General features: G+C 44.6%; 1 protein-coding gene across 1 annotated transcript; it reads right to left on the bottom strand.

Moving 5' to 3' along the window:
* Positions 1-469: 469 nt before the first annotated feature.
* LOC130036901 (ras-related protein Ral-A-like) lies at positions 470-1327 on the bottom strand. The gene has a single exon (XM_056128826.1). It carries the CDS (start codon positions 1150-1152, stop codon positions 532-534), a length of 621 nt encoding a protein of 206 aa, XP_055984801.1. The 5' UTR covers positions 1153-1327; the 3' UTR covers positions 470-531.
* Between the last annotated feature and the right edge of the window lie 18038 nt (positions 1328-19365).

Genomic DNA, 19365 nt, shown 5'->3' with positions numbered 1-19365 from the left:
ACAATGCAGGCTCACAGATGAATTACTCTTGTTTTCACTATATGCAACAATCATGCCAGCAACTTTTTCTTCTATATTTTGCATAACAATGGTCAACAAAAAAAGTGGTAACAGTTTTAACTATCATGTTCACAATTCCCATTTTTTCAAGGCAGTAGAAGACCAAGACATTTTCAAATGATATAAAATCGAAGCTTTTTCATAACCCGGAGGAAGCACCTTCTCCCACCCTCCCAAGCCCTCACCTGCGGCAGTCCAGAGGAGGACCGGCCGGGACATGCGCTCAAGTGACGTCCAGGACATGACAATGGGGTGAGTAGGAGGAAGGCTGAACACTGCTTCTTCGTGAAGCCACATTAATTTCTTTCTAAGTGAATTTGGCTTTCAAGTGAAGTTCCAATTCATGCTTTTTAGTGATACATAACAATTTCCAAAATGTTAAAGTAATTTCAGTCAATTGAGCCTTCAATGGCAATGCTTATAAATTATATTTATTAGTATGGTCAAGATAAGAAAGGAGTTGGGCTGTGATTATAAAATGCAGCATCTTTCTCTGATTCTCTTGGCTAAACTTTTTCTCTTCTTTTTCCCATTCTTTTCTTTGCTGTCTTCCATTTTTCTGGCTCGAATTTCCCTCATTAAGTCAAAAAACACCTTGTCGACGTTAGCGCGCGTCTTGGCAGATGTCTCCACGTAGTTCACGTTCCACTGGTCCGCCCGGCTCTTCGCCTCCTCCACAGACACCTGCCTTTTATCTTCTAAATCAGATTTGTTACCCACCAGCAGAAATGGAACATTCTCATCTTCTTTTACTCTTAAAATCTGCTCCCTGAAGTCAGCCGTGGCTGCAAACGATTCCATTTCCGTGATGGAGAAGACGCAGAGGAAGCCCTCCCCGCTCCGGAAGTAGTTGTCTCTGATGGCGGCATAGTCCTCCTGCCCTGCTGTGTCCAGGATGTCAATCTGCACCTCCTCCCCGTCCAACACCACCTTCTTCCGGTAGCTGTCGGCCTTTGTAGGCTCATAGTCCTCCACAAACTCATCATATATGAACTGCAGGGTCAGAGCAGACTTGCCCACACCTCCGCTGCACACCATGATGACTTTGTGTAATGCCAAAGAATTCTGGCCCTTGGGCTTATTGGTGGCCATCCTGTGTCACAGTTCTCAGCAAAGCTTAAGAAGAATCTGCACCGTCAGCTCCGCCGCCCCGAGCTCCAGACGCGGTGGCTGCGCTGCTCGGGCCGGCTCGGGAGGCCCCGCGCCCCGGCTGCAGACCACGGGCAGGGACGGGCGGCGGCCCGGCGGCAGCGGGAGGCGGCGGCTGAGGAGGAGGAGGAAGAGGAGGAGGACTCCGGGCGCCGAACTCGCGGGGACCCACCCTCCTCCCGGCCGCTCTGCACCAGCCTTGATTCAGTTTATTAGGGTTTTCTCTCTCCCTTTCTTTGTGAGTTTTGCTAGAGGCTTATCGATCTTGTTAATTTTCTCAAAGAACCAGCTCTTTGTTTCATTGATCTTTCGGATTGTTTTTTGGGTTTCCATCTCGTTAATCTCTGCTCTGAGTTTTATTATTTCCTTTCTCCTGTTCGGGTTGTGCTCCTTTTTTTTGGTCCTTCTCCAAGCTCTTAAACTGTAAGGTTAGGTTACTTATGTGTGCTCGCTCCTCCTTCCTGAGGAATGCTTGTAGAGCTATAAACTTTCCTCTTAACACGCTTTTGCTGTGTCCCATAAGTTTTGGTAACTCGTGTTCTCATTTTCATTCGTTTCTAGGAATCTTTTGATTTCCTCTTTGATTTCCTGCCTAATCCACTCGTTGTTCAATAGTGCACTGTTTAATTTCCAGGTGTTTGATTTAGTTTTCTGTTTTTGTGTGTGATTTACTTCTAATTTCAGCGCATTATGGTCTGAGAAGATTGTTGATACAATCTCTATCTTCTTAATTTTATGGAGGCATGTTTTGTGGCTCAGCATGTGGTCTATCTTGGAGAATGTTCCATGTACGCTTGAGAAGAATGTGTATTCAGCTTTTTGTGGATGAAGTGTCCTGTATATATCTACTAAGTCCCTTTCTTCCATTGTTTCCCTCAAATGAAGTATATCCTTGCTAAGCTTGAGTCTGGTTGATCTATCAAGAGGTGACAAAGCAGTGTTGAAGTCTCCCACTAGTATTGTGTTGCTATTGATGTCTTTTTCCAAATCTATGAGTAGTTGTTTTAAGTACTTTGCTGGTCTCTCATTAGGTGCATATACATTTATTATTGTAAGTTCTTCCTGTTGTACAGATCCTTTGATCAATAAGAAATGGCCTTCACTCTCTCTTATGACCTTCCTCACTCTGAAATCGATGTGGTCTGATATAAGGATGGCTACCCCAGCTTTTTTATGGGAGCTGTTTGCCTGTAGGATTGTTTTCCAGCCTTTGACTCTGAGTCTGTGTTTGCTTTGACTATTGAGATGCGTTTCTTGCAGGCAGCAAAATGTTGGGTTCAATTTTCTAATCCATCCTGCCACTCTATGTCTTTTAATTGGTGCGTTTAGCCCATTGACATTGAGAGAGATTATTGTTATGGGATTTTGTCCCATTGTTCTGTTAAAATTTGGTGTATTTGAGGGACCTTTCTTGCCTTAAAGTAGCCCATTTAGTTGTTCTTGTAACCATGGTTTTGAGTCTATGAAGTTCCTGAGCTGTTGTTTGTCTGTGAAATTGTGTGTTGTTCCTTCTATTATGAATGAGAGTCTTGCTGGGAAAAGTATTTTTGGGGAGGCATTTATTTCATTGAGTTTTTTCACTATGTCCCACCACTGTTTTCGGGCCATGAGGGTTTCATCAGAAAAATCAGCTGTGAATTTTAAGGATGCTCCTTTGTAAGAGATTTCTTTCTTCGATCTTGCTGCTTTCAGAATTTTGTCTCTGTCTAAGGTTTTGGTCATTTTGATCAGAATGTGTCTTGGGGTATTTTTATTCAGATTTCTTCTAGCTGGGACCCTTCGGGCCTCCTGAATGTGGTCACAAGTTTTCTTCAGCTCTGGAAACGTTGTAGCAATGATGTCTTTGACAGTTTCTTCTTCATCAAGGTTTTCTTCCTGTACCTCTGGGACTCCAATAATTCTTATGTTACCCCTCTTGGCTTCATCACGATCTTCTCTTGCCATCTGTTCCCGAATTGTGAGTCTCTTTTCCATTTTCTGCTCTTTTCTGGAGAGTCTCTGAACTTCATCTTCGAGCTCACTGATTCTGTTCTCAGCAGCTCTTACTCTGCTGCTGAGGCCTTCCACTGAGCTTTTCAATTCGCCTACGAGATTTTTCAGGTCTGACATTTCTGATTGCATTTTCCTCATTTCTGCCTTCAAATCCTCTTGTCTTCTATTGGCATTGCTTTCCATTGTTTCTTTTAATTCCCTAAGCATCCTAAGTAGCTCCCTTCTGAATTCCTTGTCAGAGAGGTTGTCTAACACTACTGTACTGTTGGTGTCATCTGGGCTAGACTCTTCAATATGAAAGTTTGGTGGGCTTTTGCGTTGCTTTACCATTGTGAGAGGTGTGGTTTAGTCCTTCACGTTCACTGTTACTATTCTGCTTGATATGCAGTGTGAGTTAAGATAGGCTTATGAGTTATTGGCTGCTGTGTTTCTAGTGACTGAGCTAAATTAGAGAAGTTTCCATTTAAGAAGGTAGCTTATGGTTTCTATGGCATATGTAGCGGGAAAATATTTCGTGGCCGCATTAGCGGCTGTGGCTCCGGAAAGAGTCCCTGGTACTGAGCGAGGAGTTGGGAACGTCTACGGCTGGAATAGGAGCCATTCAGCTTTGTTGCCCAGAGCTGGGCCTCCGTGCCCGTCCCGCGCAGATCAGGGGAGAAAAACGGCTTTCTAGGAGCTGGATCTAGCTGCGCATGCCCAGAGAGGGTCCCAGGCCCTTGGGGGCGGGCTGTACCTGTTTGGAATTGGAGCCATTCAGCTTTGTTGCCCACAGCTGGGCCTCCGTGCCCATCCCACGCAGATCAGGGGAGAAAAACGGCTTTCTAGGAGCTGGATCCAGCTGCGCATGCCCAGAGAAGGTCCCAGGCCCTTGGGGGTGGGCTGTACCTGTTTGGAATTGGAGCCGTTCAATTTTGTTGCCCACAGCTGGGCCTCCGTGCCCATCCCGCGCAGATCAGGGGAGAAAAACCCATTTTGATCTTACTTTTGTACATGGTATTAGGCAGAGGTCTGAGCCCATTTATTTTTTTGCATGTAGCTGTTCAGTTTTACCAGCACAATTTGTTAAAGAGGCTTTCCATGCTCCACTTCACATTTCTTGCTTCTTCATCAAAGATTAGATAATCATGTGTTTTGGGGGGAGATGTCAGTATATTCAACTCTGTTCCATTGGTCTGCAGCTCTGCCTTTGTTCTGCAATTTGCTTCCAGGCAACTGTCATGGAAGTTCAGACCTTAAGACCCTCTTAGTGGAAGTTTCTGTTACGGCTCACCAAGGGAAAGTAAGTGATAGAAACATTTTTACTGATCATAAAATAATAGCACTTTCTAGAGGAAAAAACATTTTGAAATTCTTTGGGAATATTATTTCATTGATAATGTAGTTATCTACGTCACATGTCACATGTCCCATACCCCACCGAGGGGCAGGGATTCGGCGCTGGGCTCTTCCCTGTTCACTCGCCGTTCAGAGACTATAAAACCCAGCTCCCGGAAGCGCGCAGCCGCGCAACATCTTATTATCTCATTCCTACTTTGGACAAACTGGCAGGTCACCGAATGTAACCTGCCCACACGGCAGAGTCTGGCAAACTCCCCGTGGTGTACCCAATATGCCAAACACTAGTAACAATGTTGGGTCTCATTCTCCTAACCCTGAAAGAGCCTTGAATATGGCACCTTTTTAAAAATCTCAGGGCTAGGACGAAGGAGATGTTATTGGGGCCTGCTCGAGGCAATCAACGAACAACAGGATGGTCGTGATCATCGTGATCGTGATCGTTCCATTGGTCTGCAGCTCTGCCTTTGTTCCAGTACCATGCATGGAAAGTATCATGCTAAGTGAAATGAGTCAGAAAGAGAGCGACAGACATAGAAAGATTGCACTCATCTGGGAAATATAAAGTAATAAAATAGGAGACTAACACTCAAGAATAGTCAAGATAAGTACCAGGAGTTTCACTCCATGGCTTGGAGGCCAGCCGCACATGCTAGGGGAAAAGGCAGCTCAGAGAGAGAATGCCCTGCCACAGAGGCAGGGTGGGATGGGGGGCATGGGGGGCGGGAGGGATACTGGGATCAGTCGTGGTGGAGAATGGGCACTGGTGGAGAGATGGCTACTCAATCATTGTATAACTGAAACCCAAGCACAAAAATTTGTAAGTCTACAACTGTACTTCATGGTGTTTCACTAATAAAAATAAAAACATAAGGCATCTCAGATAGAGAAAGGAGCACCAAGTAAAGGGTGTTGGGAGGATCCTCCCAGGATGGGAAATGCATGCTCAAAGTAGACTATAGACTGAACATGATTGCCACTCAGTGCCTCTTTTGCAAACCACAGCACCCAAAAGGAGAGAGAGAACAAAAGGGAATGCCCTGCCACAGAGGTAGGGGGGTGATGTGGGGGATGGGGAGGTGGGAAGGATACTGGGACCATTGGTGGTGGAGAATGAGCACTGGTGGAGGGATGGGTACTCGATCATTGTATAACTGAAACCCAAGCACAAAAACTTGTAAGTCTACAACTGTACCTCATGGTGTTTCACTAGTAAAAATTAAAAAAAAAAAGAAAAAAAGAAGAGAGAGAGAGGGTTGGGCTCCAGAGAGAGGAGCAGAACTGCTCCAGGGAGAGAGAGAGAGAGAGAGAGAGAGAGAGAGAGAGAGAAAGAGAGAGAGAGAGATTGGAAGAGACCAGAGAAGAGACTACAGAGACAGAGTTGGAAATAGAGAGGCAGAAGAGAGCACAGTGGCACACACAGAAGCAGAGCACAAAGGAGGAGCCATCCCGGTCCAGTCCTTACACAGCAGTTCGAGAGCACTGAACGTGGGCAGCGAGAGAGAGAGCCGTCTGAGAACCTGCCAACAGCAATTTTTTACAAGGGGGTATGGTGCCACCATCAGGTCAATCTGTACCTGTGAGGTGAGTGCATCAGCAGCCTAATGGCAACATCAGACTTTCAGATACCCCAAAATTGCTGCTGTGCCTTTGGCCAGACCCCAAAAACTTGGGGCAAAGTTTACCAAGAAAGTAAACGGCCGAAAGTTGTTATGTGGGAGACGCACCCACAAACCATCTCCGGCTCAGCTATATAATTGGAGGTATGGCCTCTCTAGTTCCTGATCGAACTGCTTAATGGCCATGATCCCAGAGTCTCAGAAACGAATCTCGGAACCCAAAGGCTTTTGGCAGAAATGCCTCCTGTTCCTGCAGTAGGTTACTGGGGCTGGGCCACTCCAGGTGGGAATAGGTTTCATGCTTTAGCCTGTTCCCCCTGGCGGCCTGGTGACCACCATCCTCCAGAGGCCACTGGAGAGTCAGGTTTGGGCCTGCAGTGACGAGACACACAGAGCCTCACCACATGGGGGTGGAGCCAACTCTTTCTCCCCATCCCAACAAGACCCTGAATCGCCGCCTACAAATGGCCTCTCTGGCTCCTGATCAAGCTGATTAATAGCCATGATCCCAGAGACTCAGAAACAAATCTTGAAACCCAGCGGCTTTTGGCAGAAATGCTTCTGGACTGCATATGTGGTGGCTGCCGCCTCAGAGCTTATTGGAAAGCCAGGTATGAGCTGGCGGTGACGGGGCAACTGCAGTCTCATGGGAAGGGGGGTGGTACTGGCTCATCCTTCACGCCCTACCGAGGTCATGAGTTGCCTCCCACAAGCAGCTCTCTGGCATGGTCATGGCTCCAGAGGCAAAAGGACTTAATCCAGAGCCTGGCAGCTTGCGGCAGAAAAGTGAATGAACCATGCGTTAAATTACAGCACCATGCCTCCCCGGGAGGGAAAGGGTGTTGCTCCCTTCCGCCTTCCCTCCTCCCCCTCGGCAGCAAGGTAGCCACCACCTCAGAGCTTACTGGAAAGCCAGGTATGAACCGGTGGTGAAGGGGCAACTGCAGTCTCATGGGAAGGGGAAGGGTACCGGCTCGTCCTTCACGCCCTACCAAGGTCATGAGTTGCCCCCCACAAGCGGCTCTCTGGCATGGCCATGGCTCCAGAGGCAAAAGAACTTAGTCCTGAGCCCAGCAGCTTGCAGAAGAAAAGTGAATGGACCATGCATTAAACTACGGTGCCATGCCTCCCCAGGAGAGAAAGGGTTTTTCTCCCTTCCGCCTTTTCCCCCCTGGCAGCAAGGTGGCCACCGCCTCAGAGCTTATAGGAAAGCCAAGTATGAGTTGGCGGTGAAGGGGCAACTGCAGTTTCATGGGAAGGGGGGCAGTACCGGCACATCTTTCACGCCCTACCGAGGTCATGAGTTACCCCCCATGAGAGGCTCTCCAGCACGGCCATAACACCAGACACACAGAAACCAATCTTGTAATTATCTGGCTCTTTGCAGAAATCCAATATCGTGGCCACATGACATTATATGATTCTCATAAACAGCTATAGAAAACAAAATATTTCACAATGCCTTTTCAGCAATTCTGATTCTGTGGGGGGAAATTCTAAACAATAATGGTGCATCTTTTGTAGAAATAATGAATGTAATCAATGTAGAGAGGAGTTAAGTAGAAATCATCTGCCTCACAGGCATTTGGAGGGGTGGGAGGGGCGGGGTATACTGGGGTTCTTGGTGGTGAAAAATGAGTACTGATGAAGGGAAAGGTGTTTGATCATTGTATGACCGAGACTTAAACCTGAAAGCTTAGTAACTTTTCCCACAGTGATTCAATAAATAAATATAAAAAGAAAAAAAAGATGTTTTTTACATCATCCCACTATAGATATTCTATATCTATATAGAATTTATAATCTCCCAGATTTTTTTTCCTCTTCCTCTACCCTTTCTTCACAATTTCTCCTGAACAATCCAGTTTTCTTGATATTAAAGGGGTTTCTTTGGTTAGATGAATGTCTTGTCAGAAATACTAACATTTTTGAGAGTTCTAGAGACCATGGAAACTACTAATGCCTGGTTGAGACAAAAGAAGTCTGTAAACTTTTTGCAACTTTTCTATAAATCTGAATCATTTCAAAATAATGTTTTTAAAATTCCCATTCTGGGCCTGGAGTGATGATACAAAGGGTAAGACATTTGCCTTACACTGGACCAACATGTGTTTGATCCCAGGATTCCTTGAGCACCACCAGGAGTAATTCCTGAGTGAAGAGCCAGGAGTAACCCCTGAACATCACTGGGGGTGGCCCCCAAACAAAAACAAACAAACAAAATTTCCAGCCAGAAAAATAGCTCAGTGAGCTGCGTGCATACTTTGCATGTGGGAGGCCCCGTTTGGATTCCCAGCGCTGTACGGATCTCATGCATCTCCAGGACTATCATGCACAGGGCCGGAGGTAGCTCCTTCACCGTGTGATCCCCGAATTAAACAAACAAAGATTGCTGAGTAAATTTAGAGACATTTCCAGTAGATCAAATGCTTCCCAGGTGATTTTGACATTCTGCACTGAAAATTACCTTATTTCACCACATATTCCATTACCGATTTTATGGCAATATTTTTGGCAATAAAAGTGGGATGTAATCATTATGTGAAATCTTTTTTTCAATGTGATAATATAACTTAAAGATCATTTATTACATATTTTCTTTGGTGCAAGATTAAGACAAATGGAGTACTTATGGACATATGTTAAAATGTCATAGTCAAAATCTTTGCACACCATTTCTTCCTGACAGTATTGGAAACACTTTTCCAGTATGACAAAAAAAAGTTAACAAATTATATATATTAATTTCATTATACTAGAAATATTACACAAGAGAATCTACTAGTGAACAAAGCGTGGATTACTTGCAAGATTTAATCTGTCTGAAAATTCTGTGCCACTCTCTTTGGTTCTGATTATCTGACAAACTGTTCTTGGTACCATTCATATTAAATGTATTTCCTTCATTGCCCTGCTGTAATGTGTAATTTTCAGGTCATCCAGGGCTTTCAAACTTCCTGTCTTTTTGAAGCACTGGATTACTGTATCATGTTGTAAAGGGTCCCAACTCTTAATGACCCACAAGGCTAATAATATTTGTTTTATGTTAAACATTTCCAGTAGGTAACAGTTGGTGATCAATGCTCATCATCTGTCTGTGGAAACAGTGCAGCAACCTCTAAAGACTTGTTTACACATACAAGCAGTGTGTGTTCTGAGAATTCTAGGCATTCTTATTTAACTTGGCTTTCCCTCCTTAGACTGCTCGATCAGTCTTTCTCAATCTTTTTGCAACCATGGTCCTCCTCTTGTTTCCACCCTGTGCCTCCCTGTTGCACTGGCTGACCTCCTAGTGTCCCACTGTGGCCCCAGATTTACGCAATTTTCACTGGTGCTCTCCTTGGAATGATATGCTGGCAGGCCCACAGGGAACCGTAAGACCCCAGTTGAGAAATGCTGCTCTAGAAGACAAATGGGCTTTCACACGCCACTGACGACTGTTACTGCTCTGTTGATCAGTAACGTGGTGTGATAAAGCAGAATTGTAGGACACATGGTTAAAGAGAAATGGTCAAACCCGTTTTTGACATTGTTTTTGTGTGGTGGTCAGGGCTTATCCTACCTCTGTGCTCAGGGATCGCTTCTGATTGTGCTCAGAAAATAACTAAAATGGGGGTACAGGGAAACAAACCAGGGTTCGCCTGTGCCAGGCAAGCACTTTGTCTGCTGTACAATCTTCCTGGCCCTTAACCAATTCTTACGCTGAAAAACTGAGTGCAAAGACTACGAGGTGAAATGCTATGTTGCTTTAAATAATGTGATTCGTTCTTATTAATTAACTTAGCTTTTCCCTCCTCACACACTGTCCTGAGAGTGATTTGAAAGGTTTATTTCTATGTCTAACCTAAAGTTCTTAAGATTGGAAACTTCAGAAATACGCAGAAGGATATTTGTATCTACCCTATGTAGGCCTTAGAGTCAGACAAGTTAGTTAAACATTAGAGTTCATGGAGGTCACTAGACCTTTGTCTAAGCTTTACTTTTTAGTCCTAAATGGTAAATTATATTTATATAATGAAGATGATGAGGTAACTACAGCAATATCCCAAATCCCAAATGTCAAGGAAGGACGTTTGGTGTCTAAGCAGCAAACTGTAGCTGAGAAGTGTCCCTGGGAACCACTTTGGTGGTTAAGTTAGCTGAAGCTACTACAAGTCTATTGTCTGGAGAGCAATGAAAAGGGCACATCTGTCATGTCATGCTTGGGAAGTAACATGGGTTTGGCCTCTGTTCGCCACTGTGAGGAGCTGACACCTCGCTGGTCTGAATAAAATGTCATAGGCCGGGTAGTGGAACTGGACAAAGAATGCCGTATAGGACACTAAGGACAAAGCACTCAAGGCAGCATGTGAGGAGATCCAGATGGAGGCTAGTATCTGTTAATCATGAAATCAAGGAAATGGAATTACTCATGAAATCAACATCCACCAAGTTGCCATGTTGGTCTGTGGCATCTGGCCATGAAGCTTCTGTGGGGTCTTTAGTTTCTTCTAAACAGCAACTTTCCACAGTAACACCCGGAGCTTCAGTGAATAGTAGTGGAGGGTTTATGATAGCCTGACCTGGAAATCCTGCAAACCTCCTAAATGGACAGCATCAATCTCCTGGGTTCTTAGATCTTGAAGGGGGAAAGAACCATAAGGAAATGCTACCAGATTTCCACAAATCTGACAATTTTGTAAGCAGACAAAGTCATTTTTATTTAAAGAGGAGTGTTGGGACTAGCCTGGAACCTAGAGCCCAAGGTCTCAGAGTCCCACTTACCTTGTTCTGTGAGGCTTCACTCGTGCGTGAATCTCAGCCCAAGCGTCTGGAAAGCATCCTGGAGCGAGGTGGTGGCTGGGTAGTGGAGGTAGTGAAGGTACCTCGGTTTGAAGCTCTTTGTGTTCCTAGAACGAAGAGACGCCATTGGGCTACACTAGCATGCCACTGGAGACGTTGCTGGCGCCCACTCGAGCAAATCGATGATTAACGGAAAGTCAAGTGATCAAGTGATTGGGACTAGATAGATAGTGCAGGGCTTAAGGCATTTTCCCTTCATATTGCTAACCCCAACTGGCCCCAGCACATGTGGTCCTCTAAGCACCATCAGGAGTAATCCCTAAGCACAGTTAGGTGTAGGACCCCAAATAAATAAACGGTAGACTTCAATAAATGTCCTAATTCCACTTGAGTATTAAGGAACAGTTTAACCAGCTACATTTCGGTGGTTCTGTTTTGACTTCTAGTGTACTGTGTGGCACCTACTAGGATTTAGGTCATGATCACTAATCATTATAAGCAGAATGTGATGAGTCCCACAAACTCATTTGAAAACCGCTTTAGGCCTGCTTTTGTATTCCACAACTCCATGTTATGTTACTAAAATATAAGGACTGTATTTTCTAGTCCATTCCAGATGCACAGCTCCGGACTCCTAGACTTCCAACCCGACTGTGATTAGAAGTGATGTCATGTTTACCTTACGGTGTCCCAGTCAGTATGCCCCAGCTTTCATCTCACCTGCTGACAGGAAGTAGCATGGTTCATGAGGCGGTCTTCACCCGGCAGGTCCCTGCAGTTCCCCCCTGCTACCCGTGTCCACGGAACCAGGCCCCACCCTGTTCTTCCAGCCCCCGCGGTCTGCTCAGGCCGCCAGGCACTGCCAGCCTTAGCAAGGCTTGTCTTTGCAGTACTGAACGTTCCCAAAGAGGCCCTTCTTTCGGGTCCCAGGCTCAGGGCAGGTGCAGGAGCTGCTTTCTTTTCCATTCCGGTGACCTCCAGCAAGCTTACCCTACTAGAATTCTTCCTAGCCTCCCAGACTGTGGACCCCTCCCCATCCTCATTTCCTGTCTCCTTCCTCTTACGAAAGCCCAGAGTGCGCCTGGGGAGGGAGAGCTTGCCTGACTGTCCCGTTGATTATGAGATCATTACGCAAAGGCCAAGTGTCCCTGGATTCCAGTCCCAAGGTCCAGGCTGGCGTATTTCCACAGTGGAAAACAACCTTTCTGGACCAAGTCTGGCCCATTCCTGTAACTGTTCTTTTTCCACTTACAGTGGGAAGTCAGAACAGAACAAATCTCCTTGGGGCGCTAAAGTCCTCACTCCCAGTCTCCTGTGAGAAGCTTTTTAAACAGAAAGTACCAGCATCTCTGCTAAAATAAACCCAGGCACCTAAGCAGCAGGAGTCCATGCCCTGCTTAAAGAAAACGTTTCACTGAAGGCCCGTAAAGGGCGTGTTGCCGCTCAACCCAGGGGAAGGCCAATTTTACGATTAGACAGAGGAGTTTGACTTTCTGGATTCTCAGCTGACCATCTTCCATTTCAAAAAAGAATCTGGGTAATTGTTATTGTTTCAAATCTCATCCATTTAGATTATTTCCCCCACACTAAGGAGGAATCTGCCTAAAGATTAACCTCTTAAAAGACCACTTGAAGAGATTAAATCACAATGTTCAAATCAATCTTCTCATCCCCATCTTCAAAAATCTCTGATTCATTTTTGTCAGGGTTCTTGTAACATGTATTATGTACCTGTAACCCTGAGGATTATGTGTAAACCTGAGGATTCTGCTTTTCTTAAGGGTCTCAATCCTAAAGGGTGATTAGCCCAAAGATAAGTAGAAATGAGAAACTAGCCCTTTCTCTGCCACATAGCTATGGATCTAATTTTGATTTCTTTTTATTCAACATTAGATACCTGTCAGCAATCATTCAAAAAGATTGTATGGAGGTTAAAGAATTAGAGTTAGTCAAAATTTTTAAATTGATACTCTTTGGGGATTTAATTTCTATAGTTATAGATCATGCAAAATTAAATAAAATTGGAGGTGTGGTTTTTGTGAGTTTAGGTTGTAGAGATTGTCAACCCAGATAAGTTGATTTAAAAGGCAGATTTCCTCAATTTGTTTCTGGATAGGCTAAGATTTATAATTACAGCTGGCAAGTGCCCACATTTATTTCTCTTTATATTGACCACAAAGTCAACTGATAAAAATGGATTTTTGAAATTAATCATCACTTAATCACTTAATCACTTAACTTCCCATTAGTCGTCGATTTGCTCGAGCGGGCGCCAGTAACGTCTCCATTTGTCCCTGTCGCGTGCTAGTGTAGCCCAATGGCATTTGTTCACTCCGGGAACATGAAGGGCCTCGAACCGATCGTTCATGATCTTCACGAAGAAGTCTGACCATCTGGTAGGTGGGCGGCCACGTGGTCTTTTGACATCCTGTGGAATCCAATCAGTAACAGCTATAGTCCAACGGTCGTCTTTAAATCTCATTACGTGACCAGCCCATCTGATTTTCGACACCTTGGCAAATGAGACAGCGTCCCTGATTCTTGATCGTCGACGGATGTCAGAACTCCGGATTCGTTCTCTCATTTGAGTGAAACGTGATATTCCAAGCATAGCTCTTTCTATTCTTCTTTGGGAGACCTGAATAGCGTTCTCATCTTGTTTGCGTAGGGCCCAGGTCTCTGAGGCATATGTTAATGCAGGAAGAACAGTGGAATCAAAGAGATGTGCCCGGAGCCGGAGGTTCTTCGTCCTCTTAGCTATTTCTTCGACGTTCTTGAAGGCGTTCCAAGCCGCTCTCTTCCTCCTGCGCAGCTCGGGTGCCAGGTCATTTGTCATGTTGACCTCTCGACCTAGGTACACATAGCTGTTGCATTCGAGATGGTCGTTCCATTGAGAGCGAATGGGGCGTCAGGAACAAGGCTGTTTTTCCCATAAAAATTGTCTTCGTGAGATTCAGCTGTAGTCCTACCTTTCCACACTCACGGTCAAAGTCGGCCAGCATTTGTGCCGCTTGGCTGATGTTTGGTGTTATTAGAACAATGTCATCAGCAAAGCGGAGGTGGTGTAGTTGCCGACCATCTATCTTCACTCCCATTCCTTCCCATTCCAGTCGTCGCATGATGTTCTCGAGGGTGGCACTGAAGAGTTTCGGTGAAATGGTATCACCCTGCCACACCCCTCTCTTGACATCAACGATCACTTCTTTGTAGAATGGTGAGATCCTGGTAGTGAATCCGTAATACAGCTCACGGAGGATCCTGATGTGTTGGGCTTGAATGCCCTGATTGGCTAGGGCTTCAATGACCGCTTCCGTCTCAACAGAATCAAAGGCCTTCTTTAAATCAATGAACGTTAAACAGAGCAGCATCTTGAACTCCCGAGAAACCTCAATGAGCTTGGTTATCGTGTGGATATGGTTGATGGTGCTGAATCCTTTGCGGAAACCTGCTTGCTCGCATGGTTGTCCTTCATCTAGTGTTCTGCCAATCCTATTTAGGATGACTCGAGTGAACAACTTGTAGATAACAGACAATAGGCAGATCGGGCGATAGTTGCCAATGTCATGGATGTCTCCCTTCTTGAACAGTAGTACGGTCCTGCTGGTTTTCCATTGGGACGGAACCTTGCATTCAGACAGGTAGCGAGTGAAGAGCCGAGCCAGTGTATTGATGAGTACTGACGGCAGGTTCTTCAGGTGTTCAGGTCTGACCTTGTCTGGGCCGGGTGCTGTTTGTTTCTTTACCGACGAAATGGCGTGTTGGATTTCGGAAGGGAGAACGTTGGGAACGACATATCCATCCTGTGGAATTTGGTATGTCGGCAAGTGGACATGGCTATCGAAGAGATTTGAGTAGAAGTCATGGATAATCTTCTCCATTGCCGTTCTGGAGGATGTGATGGATCCATCAGGACGTCGGAGGGCAGTCATCTTGGTCTTATAGTTGGTGAAGGACAGGCGGGCGTTACGAATACTTTTCCCAGCTTCTGCCGCATCTACCAGTACTTCTGCTCTTCTCTCTTTGAGGTCTTCCTAGATCGCATCTCTGCATTGCTTTGCAAGCTCGGATGTTAGCTTGCGGTTGCCTGAGGCATGCGCCAAACCACGCTGGCGAATTAGCTCAAGAGTTTTCGCAGATAGGCGATTTTTTGTGGCTATCTCTCTCTTGGCGTTCCTCAAACATTCATGGAGGTGCTGAACCAGTCGATCGTATTCCTCGTCAATGTTGTCAACAATGGCATCTTCCCATGTTGCCGCAATAGTACCAAAGAGTTCCCAGTTGGTGGTCATTCTGGGAGTTCTCTTTTCGAACTTTGCAGCCCTTTCTCCCCGCTCTGTGAAGTAGAATTTTGCACGAAGGAGACGGTGGTCCGATCCCGTTCGAAATTTTGGGACAACAGCGACATCAGTCAGGCAAAACCGTCGATTGAATATGATGTGGTCTATTTCATTGTGGAATCGTCCACCGGGAGACTCCCATGTCCATCGTTTAGATTCTGCCTTCTGGAACTCTGAGTTACCATGAATGGTCTTGGTCGACATGATGAACTCAGACAGTCTCTCACCCTGTTCGTTCCATTCTAGGCCATGGGTCCCGATGTGAAGTTCTTCAGCTGATCTTCTCGGTCCTATCTTGGCATTAAAATCACCCACAATGATCTTGTAGAAGGTGTGGTCTTCTTTATAGAACTTCTCTAGCTCCATGTAGAACTTCTCGATTTCTCTTTCATCATAATGAGATGTTGGTGCGTAGACAACGAAGATAGAAACTGCAGGCAGTGAGCCACATCTATTCAAATGTAAACGTCCGATTCGGGTTATTAGGCATTCGAATGAATCAATGCTCTTGGCCAAGTTTGTGTTGACAAGGACACAGACGCCTCCAACACCTCTTTTATCGCATGTTCCAAGGAACAATTCTTCTCCAGTGTCGAAAACGGCATGGTGAGATTCGTGCCTTCTTGTCTCGGTCAGACCAATGATGTCATAAACTTTGAAATATTTAATGTAGAATGCAATTTATTATTTTAATAATACCAAATAGATGTACTGTATGAATAATTAAATCAAAAAGAATTTTCCTTTTTCTTCTCCTGTCTTCAGTTCTTTTCATTCAGATATTTATCAAGTGCTGAACCATCAAGATAAAGAGGCCAGCCTACCCTGATTTCCTTATAACCCGGCTGGTAGATAGAGGTGAGCAGGGTGGCAAGAAGTTCTATTCCCTAAATATATTAAAGCAAATTGATGGCAGAGGTGTGAGGCATGTGCTGTAGAAGCACAAAGAGCACTAAACTTAGCCTAAAACTCTTCACAGAGAAAGTATATTTGATTTAGAACTCGAAAGGTGACTAAGTCTCTGAAAGAAAGGCACAGGCATCCAGAAGTTATGTGGTGAAGTTCCACACTGGTCTAGTTCAGTGTTATATTCATTTGACTTTGTACTTAAATGCTCACCACTCAACTCATCAGCATATTCTATATGTTCTAAATACACCAGATGTTCTAAATTATTTGTAGACCCACTGAGTGAACAGAATCAGTTTTTAAAAGTAGGGACTGTTTCACCTACTTTTAGTAGTGAAACACCATGAGGTACAGTTGATTTTTGTGCTTGGGTTTCGATTATGAATGATCAAAACCCATCCCTCCACCAGTGCCCATTTTCCACCACCATGGATCCCAGTATCCTTCCCACCCCCATCTCCCCCATCCCACCCTGCCTCTGTGGCAGGGCATTCCCTTTTGTTTTCTCTCTCCTTTTGGGTGTTGTGGTCTGCAAAAGAGGCATTGAGTGGCAAACATGTTCAGTCCATTGTCTACTTTCGACATGCATCTCCCCTCCTGGGAGGATCCTCCAAACACCCTTTATTTGGTGCTCTCTTCTCTATCTGAGCTGCCCTTTCCCCTAGAATTCCTGGCTGGCCTCTAAGCCATGGAGTAATCCTCCTGGTGCTGATCTCAGTTATTCTTGGGTATTAATCTTCTATTTTGTTACTTCATGTCCCCCAGATGAATGCAATCTTTCTATGTCTATCCCTCTCTTTCTGACTCATTTCGCTTCGCATGATACTTTCCATGTAGTACCACTTGTATGTAAATTTCATGACTTCATCTTTTCTAACAGCTACATAGTACTCCATTGTGTAGATGTACCAAAGTTTCTTTAACCAGTCCTCTGTTCTTGAGCACTCAGGTTTTTTCCAGATTCTGGCTATTGTAAAGAGTGCTGCAATAAAAAAACAAGTGCAGATGTCACTTCGACTATACATTTTTGCCTCTCTGGGATATATTCCCAGGAGTGGTATTTCTGGGTCAAATGGGAGCTCAATTTCTAATTTTTTGAGAATCGTCCATACTGTTTTCCAGAAGGGCTGAACCAGTGGACATTCCCACCAACAGTGAAGGAGTGTCCCTTTCTCGCCACATCCACGCCAGCATCGGTTGCTTTTGTTCTTTTGGACATGGGCCAGTCTCTGAGGTGTGAGATGGTATCTCGTTGTGGTTTTGATCTGCATCTCCCTGATGATTAATGATGTAGAGCATTTTCTCATGTGCTTCTTTGCCATTCGGATTTCTTCTTTGAGAAAGTTTCTGTTCATTTCAGCATCCCATTTTTTGATGGGGTTAGATGTTTTCTTCTTGTGGAGTTCAACCAGTACTTTATATATCCTTGATATCAACCCCTTGTCAGATGTGTATTCAGCGAATATCCTTTCCCATTCTGTAGACTGTCTTTGTATTTTGGTCACTGTTTCTTTTGAGGTGCAGAAGCTTCTTAGTTTAAGATAGTCCCATTTATCTATCTCTGTTTTCACTTGCTCGGCCAGTGGCATGACATCTTTGAAGATAGCTTTAGCTTCAATGTCATGGAGGGTTTTACCAACTTTATCTTCAATTTACCTTATGGTTTCCTGTCTGATGTTGAGGTGTTTAATCCATTTTGATCTTACTTTTGTACATAGTGTTAGGCAGAGTTCTGAGCCCATTTTTTTTCTTGTAGCCATTCAGTTTTGCCAGCACAATTTGTTAAAGAGGCTTTCCTTACTCCACTTCACATTTCTTGCACCTTTATCAAACATTAGATGATCATATGATTGAGGGGAGATGTCAGTGTATTCAACTCTGTTCCATTGGTCTGCAACTCTGCCTTTGTTCCAGTACCATGCTGTTTTAATTATTACTGCTTTGTAGTAGAGTTTGAAGTTAGGGAGGTTGATTCCTCCCATTTTCTTTTTCCCAAGAATTGCTTTAGCTATTCGTGGGGGCTTATTGTTCAACATGAATTTCAGGAGTGTAATTATATATTTTAACAGCATGTTCTCTTATATAATCACAGTCCTCCCATTGTTCATCGATTTGCTTGAGCGGGCCCAGTAACGTCTCCATCATGAGACTTGTTGTTACTGTGTTTGGCATATCGAATACGTCACAGGTAGCTTGCCAGACTCTGCCGTGCAGGCGAGATACTCTCAGTAGCTTGTCAGGCTCTCCGAGAGGGGCGGAGGAATCGAACTCGGGTCGGCCATGTTGGCCGTGTGCAAGGCAAATGCCCTACCGCTGTGCTATCGCTCTAGCCCTTATATAATGTGAGGGAAATGTTCCTTTACTTCTTTCATCTTCTTTGCGCTGAAAGACTGGAAAATACTAGTTTATCAGATAAATCCCTTAAAAATGATAAAAGTCATCATGAAAGAAGGAAAGTGAAAAATTGTCACAGCCAAGAAGAGCCCAAAGAGACAAAATGACTAAATGCAATGAGGTGACCTGAATGAGATCCTGGAACAGCAAACTGGCAATAAATAACAACTAAGTTTTAATATACTATTGACTTTAGTTAACAATGTATCAGTATTGGCTTCTTATTTGTAACAAATACAATTGTCCCCATGTAAGATGATACTAAGAAGGAAAACAGTGTATGATGTAAATGGGAACTCTGTCATCTTCCCTTTGAAAGATCAAAACTACTCTAAAAATAAATTCTATTAAAAATACCTTCTCTGTCACTGTCACTGTCCTCCTGTTCATCGATTTGCTCGAGCAGGCCCAGTAATGTCTCCAGTGTGAGAATTGTTGTTACTGTGTTTGGCATATCGATTATGTCACGGGTAGCTTGCCAGGCTTTGCCCTGTGGGCAAAGCACTCTCAGTAGTTTGCTGGGCTCTCCGAGAGGGGCAGAGGAATCGAACCTGGGTGGGCCGGGTCAACCATGTGCAAGGCAAACGCCCTACCCACTGTGCTATACTCCAGCCTCACACCTTCTCTACCAAGTAGAAAATCATAGAGCCTGGGCTCAGAATGCTCTTTGGCAGAAGGGAATGGGGGGTGGACAAATTAGGCAAGTAATAAAGTAAATAGTTTTATTTCGAAAAGATGAAGTGAGAAAGCCAGAGACAAAGAGAGAAAAGGACATATCACAAATTGTG

This window comes from Sorex fumeus, unplaced genomic scaffold, assembly GCF_029834395.1.
Source record: "Sorex fumeus unplaced genomic scaffold, SorFum_2.1 ptg000069l, whole genome shotgun sequence".
NCBI classification, from domain to species: Eukaryota; Metazoa; Chordata; class Mammalia; order Eulipotyphla; family Soricidae; genus Sorex; species Sorex fumeus.
This window is presented reverse-complemented; position numbering and strand designations above follow the sequence as displayed.